Below are 21,424 nucleotides of genomic sequence, written 5' to 3' on the forward strand. Positions count from 1 at the left end.
CAACATAGAGTACATACAAGGAACTTCTGAACTGCAGTTTATTTCATTAAAGGAAGCAAATGTACTTCAATACTTACAATAGTTTTTAATCTCTAGTCAAAGGTAAGTAGTCAAATATTACTTTGCAAAAATCACTTGGAAATCTGAACCAAGCTAACTCAAAATAGTTTCCAAATAAAAAAATTAGTAAATCACATACACACTTAAGTTTTCTGCTTTTTCCAAATAAGATAGAGGATTGGGTAGATTTGTGCACATTAGATCAGTGTGGGTCAGACTAAGGAGCAATGCTGGGCTTGTACTTTCCTGTATGCTTGAATAGTTAAAAATATACTCAAAATAAAGTATACTAGCAAAAGCATATTTCCTTCAAAATGATTAAACATAGTTTTTCATTGCCTTATGTTCAATACACAATATAGGTCCAAATGACTAACAAAAAGCAATACTCAGGGACATCTCACCTTTATGTTCCTGTTAAGCTTAGCCCCTGGGGACAGCTGATATATTTAAAATTAGATGCTCTAGTCTGGTTCATGGAGACCAGAAATACTGCATGACAACCTCTACTAATAACTGACAGAAACAATGAAATGCAAAGCATACATAATACACGGAAAGGACCCAGACATCAAGGCAGCTCGCAGGTCTTTCTACTGCCCAGTTATGTTCTCTGGTGGTAGAAATGGGCTGTGTCCTACAAATCTAGACACTGAAGGTTTACTTACAATAACACTAATTCTATCTTGATAACATATTTAATAAATAAGGACTCTTCACTAACATTTTGCTGGTCAATATTGGTCTATTTAAAAGCAAGTCTGTTTAATTAAACAACATGTTTGTAACTGGGTATAGCTAAGCCCTCTCTGTTTTCTTTTGTTTTCCTGAAATCCTAGTGAAGAGGATATGCACACTGCAGGTTCACCCCGTTAACCGGTAACCAATCACATCAATTTCTGTGTTCTGATATTATTTATTTTTAGCAAAACTAAGCAACTATACATATATTTTATTCTCCTTACACAGTATTCATCTAACCAAAGCTCTTTAAAGTATTTGAAGTATACAAGGATATCTCAAGTTTTAAAAATGTCTTGAAATTTAAGTAGTTATTTATTCTATCTTCTACTTGTATGCTTTTCTTTTCAAACTAGTATTTTTTATTGGTTTCAGAAAAATGTGCTCTGAATCTTGTTACATTAAGAGGCTTAATATTTTTCCTATCTCTTTTTAATTTTTGCCTTTATCTTTACTGTTTCCATTCTGGTATACTATTTTTGGAATCAAACAGCCCATCATCTCAGGATGAACACTGAATTCATCTTATTTGCTTCCACTGCATCACTCTTACATTTTTTAAGTATTTTCACCCATGATCTTCCCTTAATCAGTCATTTAACTATACCCCATAATTTTGACAGTGTTTTCTCTGTAGCTTCCGAGAAATTCTATAATTTTTTTTCTTCCTCTTTCACCAATGCATGACTAACAGAATTTGCTGCGTTCTACCAAAGGAGAAAGTAGATTTTCACTCTTAATTTCTAGTTCTACTTACTGCATGTGACCAGGGTTGCATGAAAAGCTTTAGTTGGCACTGTCTATTTCTGTGACTGCTGCCCAAGGGCCATTCTCTGTTAGGCGGGGATGAAGGTGCCACAGTAGATGCAGGTTTCTGAATTCTAAGTCACATTGTTGGTATGTTTTCCTTACTTTTATCCAGGACAACTATCTTATGCCAAAAGTGCCATCTTAAATCCCTTACTGGTGAAAGAGTATTTCCCTAACAGTGCCCCTGCATCAGGGGCTGGGGCTCGTCCATGTGGACGTTTGGGTTACTTGGCTTAGGAGGCCTTGTGTGTTCTCTGTTAGTTATGAACTGGCTTTAAACATTTAAAACTGCCCTTTGTCCTCCTAGCTTGAATTACTATCCAACTGACAGGAGAGCAACACCTCCTTTCTCATTTCTTATCTTTCTGTGCATTTGCTCTGCCATTTATTTTTAGACAGCTAAATGCCTATTTTAAGTATGTCTATATCATGTTTTAAGAACAAAAGTGATTTTTAAGTGCATAGTAGGTGAACTAAGCACATTTAGCATTGTGGTATTCACAGATCTGTCACAGACCTCATGTCTGTTGTTTTATGTCTTCTTTGCTGCTTATGTTTCTTCCTGTATACCCTTTTGCTTGTTTTCTTTTTAAAAAATATTTATTTATTAAAAATATTTATTTATTTATTATTTATACATATTCTGCTCACGTGTATGCTTGCCCGCCAGAAGAGGGCACCAGATCTCATTGTAGATGGTTATGAGCCACCATGTGGTTGCTGGGAATTGAACTCAGGACCTTTGGAAGAGCAGTCAGTGCTCTTAACCTCTGAGCCATCTCTCCAGCCCCTTGCTTGTTTTCTTTAAATATTATAATTTTTACTCATGGTGACCATTGTGTGTGTTTTCAAAGTGTGCCTAACCTTCTTTGTTCACTTAATCTTTTCTCACGAGATTTCCCATTAAGAATGGCAAATGGTGTCACACGCTGTCTCCGTAACTATCAATGAGTGTGATTCACATTTTCCCTTTCCTATTTTCAGTTCTGCCATGATATACTTTTACATATTTTTCTTCTTATTTTTCCTTTAAAAAAGCAGGCAGCCGCAAAAGAGGACATGCCATTCTGTAAGCGACATGCTTGAACTCTGGGACTAATGAGGAAAGTAGGGCTCAGAGTCAGGGGCGAAGGGATCCACGGGCCGACCTCACACTCAAGGCAAAGGACACTGTGAATTTTAAAATCTCACTTTTCAATTGGGTATTTATTTTGATACTTCTAATCAATCATTACAGATTACATATTCCCATTATGCTAATCCTAAGCATTTCCTATGCCGACTGCTGCATCTCCCTTGAACAAGGATCCGACTGTTTAAGAGAATGGCTAGGTGCATGCCTACAGGTCAAACGGACTTAGAAATGTGTGAAGCCTCTAGGCTGCTTCTTCATGGGCCAGCCAGTATAGAAAGAGGTGATAACCCACGTGTCAAAACCTAACTTGTGACCTGTAGTAGACAATCAATGTCAGCTGATTCAACTTACACACACATAAAGGGAAAGTATTAAAACTGCTCTCTTCTGTGCTCTAATTAATACATAGCTCTGCTAACACTGTGGACTGTCAATAACCCTAGTAATCTTTAATGATTTATTTCTTTGGAAATCTCATTTTGTGGGCATTTGTTAGTGTCCATATATAGCTAAGTACTTTTTAGAGACCCATATGTTAAAAGAGACTTCAATTTTTTTTTTTTAGTTTTGATGTAATATTTATGTATGAATTTAATTTCATTTCATGCTTTTCTCTCAAATATATTTTTCCCTTTTTTATTTTCTGTGGGCAAAATTCTATTACAGAGCATCTCTGAATGCTGTTTTTAACTTTTTTTTTTTAAGCTCAGTTTGCTGTGGTACTTGGTAACGCACAAGGAGGAAGTCTCAAGCTTTATCTGCATGTGTCACCTTTCATTGTTCTTTTCTGTACACCTAACATTTAAGCCGCTCTTCAACAGTTTTCTTTGTATCTAGGCTTCCACTGCCTCTAATTATCTGCATTTCTAAGTAGTTTCACATCCAAATAAGTAATTTTTTTGAGGAGCATCTACACAGTAGTTATGATCCAAACAGCATTTCATCCAAATTTTCACTCGCAAAATCATAAAACATAAAAGCGTAACACCAAGTCATAGCCACTATTCCTGTTGGATTAGGATTGACAGCGGAGGACATGGAACACCAGCTGTGGCAGCCTGAGCCAACAGCTCAAGAGACATACTGACACCTGTATTTCAGTAAAAACTTTTGTCTCCTTTCTCTGATGCCAACCTATGAGGTCAAAACAGGGCACCATAACTATTATCCAACTCAGAAGCCCAAGAACCAGGACTGAGGAGAAGCTGAATGGAGTATTATGCACCTTACTTTTAGGGAGTTCAGCTTTTATGAAAATCAAAACCAAAACCCCCAAACCAAACCAAAACAACAACAACAACAACAACAACAACAACAACAAAAACCCTGTTTATCCTGCAGGGCTGACCCTTCCCATATAACACTGGACTTTCCAGTACATAGATGAAACAAATTTCCAGTTTTACTAACATATGAAGTGGTACAAAATTAATACGTCACATTCCTATTCAACTTATTTCTAATAGCTGTGTTTGGTGTGAGAGTCTAAGTTAAATTATCTAATACATTTTAAAGCAGAAGTGGATCAATGTCCCTAAAGTTGAACCAAGGAATAGTAAAACGCAACAAATGAAAACACATATACATGTATCCACCCAAACATACCAAACTGAAAAAAAAAATTAGAAAGGACACTTCTTTACCTACTTAACATCGGAAACTAGAAACCTATGTATATATGTACTTGGGCCAAAAGGAATAAAATGTAATGGTTTCTTGTTACCTTTCCTTATAAAAGCAAAACCAAAATGACAAAAGATCACACTATTAAATGTGTTTTCAAGATGAAGTAAATTTTTTCAACAGCATTAAAAACCACACGGTGTGTACAGCTGGAAAGTCTCTGACAGATGGTAACATGAGACAGGAACAGTTTTTCTAAAGTTCAGCAGAAATTTGTAGTAAAAGGGATAATTTGATATGATTATAAAAAACAGCTGACAATTTAAGCTAAGCCTTTCCCACTTTCTAGGCAAACTAAGGTACAAATATTAACTACAATAGACAATACTTAAATACAGCATCAGGCCAGACTGTTTAGAAAAATGTATGAGCACTTACATTAGCAAGACAGTATTCTAAATCCTTAGCACACACTTTTATTTCTTTCTTTTAATGTGTGTGTGTGTGTGTGTGTGTGTGTGTGTGTGTGTGTGTGTATGTGAATGTATGTTACATGTGATCAGGTGTCATCCAGGCCAGAAGAGGGCATTGGATCCCCTGGAGTTGAGTTTTATGTAGTTGTGAGCTACCTACTGTGGGTGCTGGGAAATGAACTCAGGTCCTCTGCAAGAGCAAGTGCTCTTAACCACTGAGGGAAGCTTATGACAAGTATTAGTATCATCTAGATTCTAACACAAAGACGTTTCATAACATGTTCAATACCTAACAACTGGTATAAAAGCCAAGATCTCAAACCAAGTGTTGGAGCATTCGGTGTGGGCTCATGACCATCAAACCACCCCCAGATGGCCTGCCTTACCTGCTCTAGAACTATTTGCATTCTGGGGAAGGGGTGGGGGAGGAAATCCCAGCACATTCACTGTCCTTAATCTATAGACTAGAAATGGTCTGCATGAGAATCTAAAGTCACTTCTAGCTGTGAAATATGAATCATTAGAGTTACTATCTTTTGTCAAGCTTAGTTTTCTTGAACTTAAAAAAAAAAAGATGTCTATATGTATGATTGTGAGTACATGTGGTGCCCAAGGAGGCTAGAATGGAGCAGTGGATCCTCTGGAACTGGAGTTTTGATGGTTGTGAGCTGAGCCACGTGGGGGTGGGAACTGAACCTGGGTCCTCTGAAAGAGCAGCTAGTGCTCGTAACTGCTGAGCTAGCTCTCTGGCCCCTGAAGTTTCTTGTTTTTGTTTTTGCACTTTTATTGTTTATTTGTTGGAAGTACTTCCTACTATCTGATGATTAAATATGTACTTGCATTCAGGATTCTTTTATCATTATTTCCTTGCACCAATTCATTGAATATCAAGCACATATTCTCTCACTAGGATGTTGTGTAGCCTTAGCTAAATCATTGAACATCTTTAAAAATGCAGACTGTCAATTACTTCCATTTTTCTTGATATTTTCATTTTCTTTATTTTTCATATGATATGTGCATGTGTGTTCACATGTATATGTTCCTGCAAGCACACTGGCACTCATGTGTTCATGGAGGCCAGAAGTTGATGTCAGATGACTTCCTCCTCGTTTTCCACCTTACACACTGAGGCAGGGACTCTCCCTCGAACCCAGGGCCTGGTGGCTGGGCTAGTCTAGCTAGCCAGCTTGTTCCTGGGATCCTCTCTTTCTTCTTCCTGAGGCTGACATTACAGGAAGGCCTCTGCATCTACCTGGCATTTATGTGTCTTCCTCTGAGATACAAAAGGACATTGGGTATTGGGGACCCAAACCCTAATTGTCACCCTTGTGCAGTAAAAGTGCTTTACCCAACTCTCCATCCCCTCAGCTCTTTGCTGTTGTTCTTGACTGTTCTTTAAAACTGGTCCTACGTCCTGTTTCCTGAAATCCTTGCCTGACTATTACTGGGACTTCAGAAAGTGTGTCTCAGGACCCTTCGGGCACTGTCAGTGTGTACAGACAGGCCAGAGCCTTCCACTCCACTCCACTCTTTCATATTGTGTGGACTTTAGAATCAAAGAATTGAGATCAGATATCTGTTACTTCTAGTTCTACTATTTGAGATTACTTAGATTATTTGTGTTCAAATGATTTACCTTACAATTAAAGAAGATTTTCATAACACCAGAAGAGGTAGCTTGACCAGGAAGCCAATGAAACTTACATTTTAAGATACCCTCACTTATATTTATGGCATTTTATTTTTATATCCAAAATGTTATGCTGCTTTTCTCAAGGCACCCAAAATTGCATATACTTGAAGCACTATAAAATACGGATCAATTGTTGCCTATACTAACAATACAAATATGCAATCCTTAGCGGGGGGACTTGGATGACTCAGAGTACTGGTCTGAGGTTGATTTCAAGGAGACGTTAAGTGAGTTAGGGCTTTGTTTTCTTTAGTTTGTCAACTGCAAAACAACAGTGGCTGAACAGAATGTGGGTTTTCCTGAGTATAGAGGGCTAAGTGTGAAAAAGAACCAACTCTCAAACAAGGCAGGCATGATGCAATGTTATTGTATGTATCTAGGAAAACCTGACTTACACTCACTCTTTCTTACTTTCTGGTTATGAATCCTTATAGGTGTGTTTAATAATATTTTAATTGAATGATTTATAAAAGACAATTCACTATGTGCCACATTTTGGGCAGTTGTTTTCCATATTTACTCTTTCACTGTGAGATAGCTGTATAGAATATGTTTTAAAATGCAATGAATACCAGCATTATAATAGCCACAGAGGTCAGAGTGCACAGAAGCATCTGAGACCCTCTACACGAACTCAGTGTTTCATGTAAAAAGCACACAGAGAAAATGAAGATGGACATCTTTATGCCCTAGGGAAAAATAAAATTGCGTCTTAAAACATTCAAGTGCCATAACTGACAAGTTACTTAGTTATTTTATATTTTTCCAATTTTCACCATGCAAACTTGTAAACAAGACAATCCACTGAACTCCAATGTGTTTTCCTTTAAAGATGAGGCTGTGCTCAGAGAAATGTCATGATGTTGATAAGCTCAATGACACCCATCTTCCTGAATAAGAAGAAAAGATGTTTTATTCCCTCCTATCATTTCAAATCTCCTTCGTACTTGACGGTTAAAAGGTGTCTTGGTTTCAAAACAAACATAGGCGATAATGTGTTTTTGTAAAAGGTAGTACAGTATACTATAACCTGCCAACTAAGGGTTATGAAAGGAAAAAGTCGTTCTTCCTAAGTAAATCTGTGCATTACTTTTCTATTCACCATGACCAAACACCTCACATGCACCTATGAGAGGAGGGGTGAGGATTTATTTCTGGCTCACCATTTGAGGAGCTATAGTCCCTTGTGCTGGGAAAGGCACAGCAGCAGGAGCACCAGGATTGGTCCCACTGAGGCCACCCACAGTCAGAAAGCAGAGAGTGCTGGGTGCTGCTGCTCATCACCTTTCTCTTTTCTCCCTCCGATTCAGTCCCAGATCCCAGACCCTGGGGTGAGCCACCTATGTTTAGCACTAGCCTTCTGTCCTCAGTTAAATCTTTCTGAAAGAGTCCTCAGAAATCTGTCTCCTAAGTGATTCTAAATGCAGGCAAGCCGACAGGTAGGATTAACCATCACAGGTCCACCCTGTGTCAACATAGTATCCACTCACAGCACTTTTAAACTATTAACAGTAAATATATAAGATTTTGAAGTTAGGATCTCATCCCTGACTAGTTTTGTTTTTTTGTTTTTTTGTTTTTTTTAATCAAAACTTTACCCTGGCAGTTAGAAGGTCATGACTTCTGTTCGACAAACATGCACATTTGTTGGCTGCTCATCAGTACAAGAGGATCAGAGCCGAGTCTGTGAGACTCCGTGGTCCATGCTTTCAGAATTGTGTATCACAGTCTAGGAACATGCATATGCGTATACACGTGGATTCTAAACCCTCACTGCTACACATTTTCCCAGATAACTTATTTGCTTCCCTTCATAGCCAAATTTCTCAGGACACTTGCCTTTTTCTTTAATCCTTACATACTCATAAGCTCAGTCAAATTTAGTTTCAGTCTCTGGGACTCCAGCAGATGTCCTCTTGTCAAGTGGCAGCAACAGCTCCCTTTCTATCCTCCTTCGACTTCCCTGTCACGGGGCTCAGGACATGCTACTTAATACACACTTGCACTGGAGGGAACATCTGGAGGCACCCACTTTACCGCATGAAAAGTTCTGACATTCTTCCAAAGTAGGTGAGAAGACTCATCCTGAAGTATCTTCCCTATGTCTAGAAGAATGCCATTATCCCTAAGACCTGGAGCGGAAGCTCAACAACCCTATCCCCCTACAGTCATCCATTTCTTCATCACACCAAACACAGGCCACACAGATTTCCCTGTTTCTTATGCCTTCATTTCTAAGAGCCCTTTGTCATACAATATATTTACTCCATAAACTTGGATGTTTTCCTCTTGGTAGCCTTGGTTACATAGGTCTTGGGCATAGATTGTTTTAGAATTAGGTAAGTGATGTATAGATTGTCCCCTCCGCCGCCCCCAGCACTTACTCCTTCCTATGTGTGAGAACTTTGTCATACCAAAAGTTAGCGTTTCTCAGGGGTCAGCTGGAGACTCTTTCCTGATAAATGCTACCTTTCGGAATGAACACCACACCTTAAGCCATAATAGAAATGCAATGTGACTGCACCTCGCTACACTTCATGTTGTACGTCAAAGACACCTCAAATCTAAAATAATATGAAACACAGCATTTACTTATTCTCCTCCAAATTACTCCCCAACCCAGTATTCTGTACTTTAGCAAATGACTCCATCTACTGAGCTGCAACATCCATAAAATTTAGTTTTCAACACCTAATGCAGGTTAATGGTCTTATGTTAGTTTTCTAGAGCATCGATTTTTTTCCTACATGAAAGCTTTGTTCTGTAACTTACAATGCTTTGCTTCCAGTGCCCTTTAAAATAGTCTATTTCTTCTCATATCCAAATTGGTTTTCTAACATAAAAACCATCCATCGATGCATTTATTCATAGGGATACAGGACTTCACTGTGTACCTTGGGCTGGCCTGGAACTTGCTAGTTAGTTCAGGACGGCTTAACTTTAGGATCCTCTTACCTAAACCTCTTGAGTCTTGATATTACAAGTGTGTATAACCATACTTAGCTACATTCAAAACTATCTTTTAAAAAATCTTTTTTTATATGTACTTGTGCATCTGTATGTACACATGAATGCAGATGCTCATCAAGGCCAGCAGAGGGTGCTATAGCCCTTGTAGCTGAAGTTGCAGGTAGTTATGACATGCCCAGCGTGGATGCTGGGAACTGAACTCTGGTCCTCTGAAAGAGCAGCAAGCACTCAACCTCTGAGCTACCATTCCAGCCCCAAAACTAACTTCTGAATAAAAAATTTTCTATAAATTCCCCCAAATGTACAACAATGACATTGGACTATTTAAAAATGCAAAAAAAAAAAAAAATGGTTAGAAAAAATTAAGAAGAATGGGTAAGAAATAAGGCTGGAGTTGGAGGCGGGGCCAAATCCCATGGAGTTTCTTTTTTTAATTCTAGAGAATGAGTACTAGTAATAGGCATTAGTGACTAGCTGGCATTACATTTAATTGCCATTTTGCACTTCTGTCAAATTCTTCTGAAGCACCAAGAGAGAGCACAAGTTTAGGGAAAATAACTGTTCCAACATTAATGTATTTTATAAGGTTATGTTTAAGATATCTGATCTTAAAGTATATCTGCATTTTAACATACAATGAAAATAAGACAAATTACCTGTGTAAATAGCATTATGAACATATACCAAGAAACACATTTCATATTGCCATTAATATATTACATTATAATGAGTCTTAAGGGGTCTTTGCACGTCAGAAAATTAAGACTGGAGAGCATAGGCAAAGTAGTCTGGGAAGAAGTCTCCAGACTACGAAGGAGATATCACAGGAAAAGTTCACCAGTTGATCCAGATGAAGCTCTTTGAAGTGTTTGTGAAGATGTAAAGGGTGTGTATAGGGGTGAAACACACATCTACCACACAGTACAAAGCATGTTCTGCTAGAAGTGGCTGTACTATATCTGACAATTTACCATTATTTCAACTTCAAATTTTATTGCTGTAAATTGTATCATTACAATTTCATGAGTAAAGCTTTCAGCAAAGCAAGTGCTTTAACTATTAGTTTCCGAAATCAATAGTTTCTGCTCTGTTGAACTTCCTTTTTCTTTTTTCTTTTTTTGGTTATCACTAAAAATAACTTTGAAAGGCCTATTAAATTATTAAGTCCCAGAAAATGTAAGACAATACACAATTGGTCCAAATGCCCAACCATATTACATACAAAATGCTATATAAAAAGATGTTTGTTAAACAAAGTGAAAGAGTTATTTAAAAATAATCTGTAAGAACAAAATCTAAGTGTAAAAAGACTATAGCTTGCTGACAGTAGCACTAAACAAATACCCCACTGAACACTAAAATTGAGAGTTCAAGGTCAAATGTTAGGAATATATGTTAGAAATATATGTTCAAGGAGGCTGGAAAGGTTGGTCAGTGGTTAAAAACATTGGCTGCTCTTCCAGAGGACCTGGGTTCAATTCTCAGCATCCACATGACAGCTCACAACTGTCTGCAACTTCAGTTCCAGTGATATCCTCACACAGACACACATGCAAGCAAAACATCAATGCAAATTTAAAAACGAAGAAATATATGTTCAAGCAAGAACTTCAAAAACAGATTTGGCAAATATCTTAGTTTCTCTTTAGCCTCCAGTGCCATTATTTTTCTGCCCATCTGAGGTCCAACATTTCAATTGTTTTATAAATTAATATTTCCTTCAAAGAAGACTATTTTGCTAAGAGAGAAAAAAAATCTAGTGCCTTCCACAGTAAATATGAAAACCTTACTATATAAAAGGAAGGAAATCTTTACATTGTAGGGCTTAGGACATTGTTTCCATGTTAGCCGCTCCATAGCTATTCCTTTCTAAAAAGAACTAGAAGAGTTTTAGATGGCAAACCAACCCGCCCACTAGGCACCATCTTCCTATCCTATCGCTTCCATGATGAAGCTGTCTGAAAGACAGGAAGGGACGCATTGTAAGGAGGCAGGGGCAATGAAGCAGATCGGAAAAAACTACCAACGTTTCCTTGCTCTCAAACTCTTCCTTAGGGAATCAGATGGATATTTCTCATAGCTTTCCTTCCAGATGGATTTTGTTTTCTAGACATATCACAGACATTTCAAATCCAACTAGTCCACTTATTACTGAGCTTATTTTTTTTCAGATTCTCTCCACTCAACCATTCCAAGTCAAAAGATACCCAACCTCTAATCTTGCACATTAAGCCATCGATCATCACCTCTTGTTTCAATATCATCCTTTTAATATAATCACAAAGCTCACAGATGTTTGTCTCAAACATTGATATTCTAATTCTCTCTCTCTCTCTCTCTCTCTCTCTCTCTCTCTCTCTCTCTCTCTCTCTCTCTCTCTCTTTCTCTCTCTCTCCATCCCCAGAACCCTGGTCTCCTGTCAGGATGCCATATGCCATGAGGATAGAGCCAGGGAAACACTTACTAGATGCAGGTTTCAGTCACCAAAGCTGTCATGTAAATAAGCCTGCTTTCTTTACAAATCCCGCTGGCTCTGGCACTTCCTCACGGCACCGGCACATGGGTTCATATGGTCTCTCAGCTTAGGAAACCATGTGGTCATGCTTCTTAGAGCACTGCTTCTCCAGGTGTAGCCCATGGATTACTAAGGGTAGCTCATCTGGAAATGTATTAGAAAAACAAAGTCTTGGGCTCCACCCCAGACCTAATCAACCACGGACTCAGGGAAGGAGGCCTAGCAACTGTGTTCTGACAGGCCCTCCAGGGGATACACTTTGAGAACTGGACCCACTGACAAGAGACTTAAACTTTTTTAGTACAGAGATGATTAGAGGACCAGCAAACACCATCATTTAGCTTTCTTTGTGATTATTTTAAGCTATTTAAAAACTGGGACACAAATAGTGCATATCAAACTCAGCTACAGTACCTGATTTGGAATAAATATCAAAAAGAAAACTTTGCCTATTACGTAGCATCTAAAAAGATGGGATTCTATACCCTATTGTGTATATTTAAGTATGTGCAAATATATGCTTAAGTGAAATTTCAAAAATACTTTGGGTATTTGCTTGCAGCATTTAGTTCTTTTTAGTCTAGGTTCATGCATCTATTTGGTTGTTCCCCTCAGCAGCAAAATTCAACACACTAAAAGATTAGGATGAGTTTTGTGTCCTGTACGATTATACTAGTAATGAAGTTACTATAAGTCTGGGGTCTACCTATACGTAGGTAATTAAAAAGCATCCTAGATTGAAAAACAAAATATAACAAGAACCATTAACCAAATTTACATGGATATATTGAGACGAATTTAGTTTAAAATGTCAGAAGTCTGTTACTTAATATAGCTAAATTTTCAGCTATCATTGACCACACTGACAGTTATATTTAAAATAAAGATATCGGCTATAAGCTTTCAGAAATTGTTAGTATGTCTAAATAAAGATAGTCCTTTTTTGGTCAAGATTTAGACTGTAGTGATGAAATTTGATAGGTTTTCTTGGATTTTATATGAAAAATTTTTGCAAAACAATTACACTAGACATGGTTAAAGGTAGATTATAGACAACAAAACAAGATCTTGACTCTTTTTGAGATCAGGTCTCATGGAGCTCAGGCTGACCTTGAGTTCCTGATCTTCTTGCCTCTACTTCCCAAGCTCTGCAGTAACAGACATATTTCTCCATGCAGGGCTCATTGTTTTAAAAAAATAGTTTGATTTAGAATAAAGAATATAATATATATGCATATATAATCTTAATTAATAATTATTTCTATAAATCAACATGTCTTCAGAGTTGATACCACCTCTGACATTTTCAAACATATTAGTAGTAAAATTGTCAGTGCACCTGAAAATGTCTGCACATAGAAACATTCCCTCCTAAACTCAGACATGAGGATCTGCAGGGACATCCATCTTGGAGTAACCCCTCACAGGGCTGGCTTACTGCAGTTTGACTTCCTATGGATCTCTGCATGATGCACATAATCTCTAAACTTTGTTAATATGCAACAGCAAGTCAGTCTACAATTTTCTTCCACAAACTTTCAACATCTTTATCCTGTCAAGAGGGGCTAGCTCACAGTGTATATTTTAGTGAAGGGTCAAATAGTAACTATTTTAAAGGGTTTGTGGGCTATGTGGTCTGTTGCAGCCACTTACCTCTGCTCTAGGAACATAATAAATAGAAAAATAAATTTATAAATGTACATTTATTATATTCACATAAAATGGGCACATCTGTATTCAGTATGGTTTTACACACATCGACAGGTGGGAGGCTTGGGGAGCTGGCGCAAGGATCATGATAACTAACTCCTGGTTTACATCATAGACAATACTCATAAAAATACAGCCTTTGGGAACTGGTCACATAATACATGTGCAACATTTCCTTGGTCCTCATTCGCCTTAGTCAGTAACTTTTAAAGTTTTAAAAACTGATAAATTCATCAACGCTCTGACTTCTGGAAGACAAGACAAGTTTTCATGAAAACCAAAGTATACAGTAAAATTGTGTGTACCTCAACTTTAACGGCATACAACTAGTGAGAGAGGCTATAAACCTATTGTGCTACCATTAGGCAACAAAACCCTGCATGCTGTAGAAAACAAAAACAGACATAGTCACAGAAGTTTACACAACACTATAGCCAATTATATATATATATATGTATATACACACACACACACACACACACACATCACATTCCCAGAGTGGCTTAATAAATTGGACCACAACCATAGCTCAAATGTTCAGAAAAATAGCAAATTAGCTACAAATCTGAGATGCTTTTTCTTTCACCATAGCTATGATGTAACTTTTTTTGTTTGTTTGTTTGTTTTCAAGACAGGTTTTCTCTGTGTAGCCTTGGCTGTCCTGGACTCACTTTGTAGACCAGGCTGGCCTCGAACTCACAGTGATCTGCCAGCCTCTGCCTCCCGAGTTCTGGCATTAAAGGTGTGCACCACCACGCCCAGCGCTTTGAATTACCAGACTCTTGTTAGCATTTTAAACAAACCTGGACTGTAGATTTAGTTCATATTTGGGATTCAACTTTGGCCTTCCCCGAACTGTGTTCACTTTTTTCTTCAGGGAGTGAAATACAACAAAGCTCCTGAGAGACCACTCTAAGACTGATGCCAAATCCAAACCTCTTTCTTCCACATAAGTTCTAGTCACCTTAGTGACATGGGTATTTTCCAGGAGTATTGTTCTGCCCATTCTAGAACTCCTTTTCAGAGAAAACAACTGAAGAAGACATGCTATGAGTTTCCAGGTGGCTTCTTAAGATGGGATTTAAAATGCCTTAGCTCAAATGGTTTCCCCTCAACAGTAATCCACCTAAAATGCCTCACAAGATTCCAACACGATCTTTATATAGATGAGCAAAAGTGCCTCTACTTCACTATCTCCCTTAAAGCAGCAAAGAGTTGGTTTTTTTGTTTTGTTTTGTTTTTTTATAAAGTAACAGTTCTAAAACCATCTGTCACTAGGCTGTGGGCTTTCTGCATGTCCGCTAAAACCTTTCCAAACATCAGTTTTCTTCTCAAAGATACGTGTATATAACATATCCTCAGTAAGGCAATTCAATTAAAAAGTCTGAATTGTTTTGAGTAGTATGAATGAAGAAAAAGATGGCCCTAGAAAGAATATGCATCCCCTCAAAGAGTTCCCTCTGAAACGGTGACAAACAGTGCACAGTACTGTTCCAGGGATTCAGTGTCTGTCAAGTAGAAAAGTTCTTGAAAGGGATTTAGAACATGCCTAGATGTACACCGAGACCTGAAATCTGAAGGGTAAAAAAACTGATGCTATCAAGCTGTCTTCAAACATTTCCTTTTCCTCATTTTCCCTCATCAATAATTATTTTCAACTTTGCAGAGTTACAGTTTTACCTTTTCCTTATCACATTCCACTCTGCCTGGAATTCAGTCCTGAGGCCTGTACTTGTGTACCCCTCTACCCTGCCCACACCCCATGTTCTAAGACCTGGGAGCAGAGCATGCTGATGCTCTCTGCACGTATGACCCAGATGTTCCTGCTTTGCTACATTTTTTAGCTCCAATTCTTTGCAAATGCTGACTTTTCTCCTCAAATATATATGCCCAAACATATTCTACTCAGTGAGACATCAGAGTAATTATAGTCTGGCAGTAAGAAAGTATTTTAAATAGCTAAAAATAGGTATATATTCTAGCATAGTAAGAAGACAATTCGATAATAACAAATTAAGACATTCTTAGAAAGAAATTTAAGAGAAATTGAAAATAAATCCAGAAAAAGAGATATATTCAACAAGGCAAAACGTAAAATTTGAAACTTTTACTAAGGGCAGAGGAGGGAATACAGAAATGAGCATCAAGTGAATCACCTATTGTTATTGCTGACGCTGATATACAAATAAAAACAAACAGGGAGAAGCTCACTCACATGAGTTACAGGAAAAGCAAGATGGGTCAAAATGAGTGGGAAATATTAGTGAAGACAAAGCCGAGTGGCCTGAATGTTGTCTACACAGTGCTCGGCCTAGAGTGAGTCTCTGAGAGGCCTGCCTGGGCAGGCCACTCAAGTGCCAGTTACTACTTAGGCCACACAGTCATTCGGCCACTGGAGGGAGTCTGTTCACATAGCCTTTGATGTGATTTTCCCCTCCAAAACTTCTGGGTCTTCTGTGGAAACTGAATAGAGCTCTTACCCAGAGCAAGAACTGGTTTAACATAGCTGACGGCTTTCTTGCTCTTGTTTGTTTCTTTTAGCTTTTATTTATTCATTGTGTTCTTTGCTCACTAGTAAAAATTTACAGCACCCTCACAGTGGTATTTGAGGCAAAGAAATGAATACAGAGACATATGACACAGAGCAGAGCAGCTGCTAGAAAAGAGCATGAAGGAGAATATTGTCAAGCAAGGGCAGAAGGGAGCTGAGGCAGGCACTGGTTCAAAGGGTTTGTCCAGGTCATGTGGCACAGGGAAAGTGGCAGCAGATGTGAACTAGAAATTGAGGACAACTTCTAGAACTAAGAATGACAATGGTATACTGTTGGGATGGCTCCAGAGCAAAGGGTCAAAATTCTGCCACTGAGATCTTTTCCAATTTACTCCTGAAACTCAGAATTTATGTTTGCCAATAATTTCTCATGAAATGCTTTCCTGAGTAGCACACAACTGAGTTATTAACAGGGATGCAAATATTGGCCACAAAAAAAAAAAAGAGGTTTAAAAAAAGTACTAGGTTCAACTCAAGAGAGCATGTGGAAGATAATATTCCATTCCTAGTAATTTTTCTGTTTTATAACAAGAATTGTGGTCTATGCTATAGAATACTTCATTTTACATTTCAAGAATCGTATATGACATTACTGCGCCTGTTTTGCATGAGAGTGCCTCGGGCTAAAACAGGTTAAGTAACTTGCCCAAGGTTGCGAGCTATCAAGGGCCAACTGTCTAGGCTGGCCGTGTGATCCGAGATGACATGACTGCTATTCCATACCGCCCAGCAGTGGGACAGGGTCATGATTACCTCACATTCTTGTGATGAGGACACCAAAGGCATGGATTACAGGCATTCTTCCTAGGTGGTTGCTTCAGAGACGGTATTACAGGCTATCTAATGTGGACTGAGCCCTTGTGTATTTGGGTTACTTTGTGCCCAAAGTTAGAACGTGTTCAGTTCATAGGTCAAAAGCATAAAAGGTTCCAGCTCCTCCTATAAGTTTAGTAAACAAGATCCCTTAAGGGGATCTACAGTTTGAACATATAAAAGAGAGAAAGTTCCCCCTCCCTTTCTCCACAAAACTGTGATGACAAAGAAACCGTAGTTTACTTAAGTTGTATTCTCTTGCTAAGTCTCACTGTAAACCTCATACCTAGAGGTGAGGACACCATATCTAGACAGTTACAGAATGACCTACTCAGAGAGATAATGACTCTTAAAAGAGAGAAAGCTTTGGGGGGGGGGTGGTAACACTATAAAATTAGTCTTTTCTACTTCACTATAAACAAAAATATGGGGAGCTTCAAGAAACACATAGAAGTCCATCTATCTGTCTGTCTGTCTGTTATCTAGGCAACCTGTATATAAACCCTTCTCTGTAAGGATCAGAAGCACACACACATGATAAAACCATGATGAGGATCATATTTGATATGGGACTACATTTTTCTTGTCACAGGTCAGCCAGTACCTCATGTTACTATTGGAAGAAACAAACTAAAAGCGGGTCCCCATATTACTGAAGTTTTCAGATGAAAACTGGATGTTTTTCCTTCCATTAAAAATCATTATGAAGCTACATGGTATATTCAATATGACAACACCAGAGTACTCCAGAGCTAGGAAAAGAACGGTAGTCTGCCTGGAACAGGGATGAAGAGAAGTCCCCAAGAGCTACTCTACACATTTCAACTGTTTCCCAATAAAATCTTATCTAGAATCCTCATTTTTGTACTACAGTGACCAGCACATGGACAGGAACCATGTACCAGTGACAAAGCCAACAAGCTTAGAGAAGACTACTCACAAGGTAATATGCATGTGTACTTAAGGAACCCTCTTGCTTTATTAAAAATTGGATGCATGACTATTTGAACTCAGATATTCTTCCAAGACTATTAAATATTTCGAAAAATAAGAAATCAATAAAAGGAAATGCTGCAAGATGATGCTATCAACACAAACTACAATCCATAGGAAAATCAGCAACAGGCAAAGCATAAAAGAGGAGAGCCAAAGGAATGAGAGACAGGTGTGCTTACCAGGAGCCACAGCTTGTGGTTCATGATACATGCACAGCATGATACAATTCAAAACATTTGCAAGTAGAAAGGAAAGTACATTAACAATCATACCACACTTTACCCTCCTCCATTTCATTTCATTTCCAAGGAATTAATGTTTCATTTGTTGATTATCAAATTAACAAGAGTAAAATGAAATGATAAAGAGTAAGCCACAAACAAGACAATATACTCCCTCATTCATAAAATGGAACTATAGCTCTATAAACCTAAAACACAAAAATATACCTTCAGCTACATATGCTGCCATAATTTTGCCTTTCTTCTCTATATGTTGGTAGAAAGTGAAACAGTGAGATTTGAGAGGGAAGAAGGTGAGTGAACTGCAGGGAGCAAACATCATTGGGCTGGAAATATCTCAATGTGAAACTGTGCTAAGGAAAGTCAATAGAGATTTAATGCAACACAGTACAAACTATTTTATTAAAAACTGTTTTTCCCTCTAAATTATTCTCATGAAACAAACTTACTGACTAGAAACTGCCCTATATTGGAGCAGGGTCACAGGGGGAGGGGAAAACAGAAGTATTTGACAACCTTTCTATGGAATGTCTCCATTTTTTTTTTTTTTTTTTTACACATTTTCTAAGACGTGGTTCTTTGCACTCCTTGGTTTAAAATGTTTTACAGAATGAAACCTGATTAGTCTAGAGGACTACAAATAATAATTTTCATCGCGATTGCTTGATCCCAGCATCCCCCTCAATTAAATGTTACGTAATTTGCTCATTTTGCAGGACTCATAATGTCAACTGGAACAACTAAAAATGGATCAGAGGAGCTGCTACTCCAGAAAAGACTAGAGTAAAAGTAGCATTAACTTCTACACCCTACATCAGTACTCTGAATTTCACTAAAGAAGTATTTCCCTAATACCCACAATAAACACAGTGGGTGCAGTTTTAAATACCAAAATCATTAAGGTCTGAGAAATAACACTGAATTATCTAGTTCCACTATTTGAATAAGCACTTGGTAATTCACTGAACTAAATAAAGATCAAACCTACTTTCATGAGACTCTTGGTTTTCTCTGAAATCAATCTGAGAAAATAAAATTAGTTGCAATTAGCAAAGGTAATCTACCGATAAAGGAAATATAAGCAGCCTTTACAAGCATATTTGTTTACTTAGACTACACCTCTTTCAGAAGTTAAAGTTTGTTGTGCTCAAAGAGTTTGGATTTTGGTTTCAAGATTATTGAAAATAAAATCATACCAATAATATAAAAAAATTGTTAGTAAGCAGGACTTTAGTGCTCAATAGACTTAAATGTTTAAGATAGCAATGCTTAAACCAGTTGCTGCCATTTAAATGCCTCTGAAATATAAGATCTTTGTTTCCTATGAGTTACACTGATAAAAAATTCATGACCTTACTGTGAACAAATTAATAGCCCCCATAACTTTTCTTTAAAATGCTTTATAGCCATTCATTACTCACATACAGTTAAACCTTAATTTCACCGAGAGTCGTGTTTCCATGTCAACTGATTCTCCCGTGTTATGTGCAGAATTTAACAATTATTTGACCAATCAGCAATCAGATGACTTCTTTACAAATGAAGTTTTATTCCAAATCTCTGAAACAACGCTGATCCTCCAAATAGCTCAACGAACAGCGCTGTGCCCACACTGCACAGAGTGCTAGCAATTTAACACCCGGACCTGTGATCCATCATTTTCATACCCCCCACCCCGGAGACTGCCAACTTTAAAACAATAGAGTACCGACACACCAACAACCAATGGTGTGTGCTGCACACACACCGAATCCCAGCAGATGCAGATGGCCAATTCCTGTTCAGATTTTTGACAGTCTAAGAATCGCTCGCTGCCCAGAGCCAAGCTCCTACACCTAGTGTCTGTCCTTGGTGCTGAAATGCAGCTGTTCTGCCGGCTGACTAGAATACTAGATGCTCTCACCCCAGTTAGACACTTCTGGGGTTCAGAGGTTTGCAAGGCAATGGATAAGTTTCTGGTCAAGCGTAGCTGGCCTTTGCGGTGGCGGGGTGAGCGGGGAGACTCAAGACCTGCCTGCTGCAGAATAGGCAGCACCGGGCCGCAGACCGGAGAGAGGAGCCCCCTCCATGGCAGAGCCCTCTCCCGCTGCTCCGAACGACTCCCTCTTCCCGGTGGACCCCTCTCCCTTGGACCCGAGAGGCTCCCTCCCCACATCCCACCCCCAGTAGCCTTTTCCCGCGAACCCGAGCTGCGTCCTCTCCCACAGACCAGAGAGGCGCCCTCTTCCCCAGCAGCCTTCTCCCGCCGCCGACCCGAGAGGCTCCCCTCTCCCCGAGTCGCCCTCTCCCACGGACCGGACACCTCCGCCCCGCGTCCTTTTGTCTCCCGCCGATGCCGCCGCCGTGCCTCACCATCGCGGTCGCACAGCTGGATGGCCTCCAGGCTGAGGTTCTTGATCTCCTCACACGGGCTGCTGGGGCTGCTGAGGGCATGGTCCAGGCGCGGCACCTCCATCTTCGCGACCCCGCGTCTAAGCCAGGCGCCGGCGGCCGGCGGGGCGAAGGGCGGGAAAGGCCGGAGACGGCTGAGGGCCGAGGGCAGCCTCCCGTCCGGAGTCGCGGCCGAGGCGACGACGACGAAGACGGCGGAGTCGGCGGCGGCAGAGGATCCTCCGAGTGTGCCGCTCGGAGACTGAACGCCGGCCGGCGCGAGAGCGGGAGGAGCGCGCTCACGGCTGGAGGGAGGGCCGCGCGCGCGCACGCGCACGGATGGTGGTGGTGCAGGGGAGGATGGTGGACGCGCCTACCTGCCCGCACTCCGGCCCCGCCCCTTTCCTACCACGCGCAGGCCCCGCCCCCTGCCTGCCGGGAGCGCGCGCGCACGCGCCCTCCGCTCCCCCCCCCCCCGCGCGGGCTCTGCACCCCAGCCGGTGGCGCGCACACGCATCTAACGCGCGGGCGCGGTGACTCCGTCGCCGTCCTGGCCCCGTGGCGTGCACCCGCACCCACCTGCGGGCGCGTAGACCGTATCCCGGTTCCTGGCACGCGCCCGCGCCCCCGGCGCCCGCCGCTGCCTCCCTTGGAGCCCCAGCCCCGCCTGCCGCGCGCACGCGCCCTCGGGCCTCCCTGGCGTCGCAGCTCCGCTCCCC

General features: G+C 39.9%; 1 protein-coding gene across 2 annotated transcripts in view; it reads right to left on the reverse strand.

Moving 5' to 3' along the window:
• Phyhipl (phytanoyl-CoA 2-hydroxylase interacting protein like) overlaps nt 1-20,988 on the reverse strand; it is a 38,428-nt gene extending 17,440 nt beyond the window's left edge. The window contains exon 1 of one of the 2 annotated variants that reach the window (XM_051153198.1): nt 20,688-20,988. In XM_051153198.1, the coding sequence (XP_051009155.1) occupies nt 20,688-20,790 (103 nt within the window). In that variant the 5' untranslated portion in view covers nt 20,791-20,988. Of the gene's footprint in view, nt 1-11,972; nt 12,381-20,687 lie in introns of those variants that run through there. The other variant, XM_051153199.1, reaches the window with a different exon arrangement.
• Nucleotides 20,989-21,424: the final 436 nt, after the last annotated feature.

Source organism: Acomys russatus, chromosome 11, assembly GCF_903995435.1.
Source record: "Acomys russatus chromosome 11, mAcoRus1.1, whole genome shotgun sequence".
NCBI classification, from domain to species: Eukaryota; Metazoa; Chordata; class Mammalia; order Rodentia; family Muridae; genus Acomys; species Acomys russatus.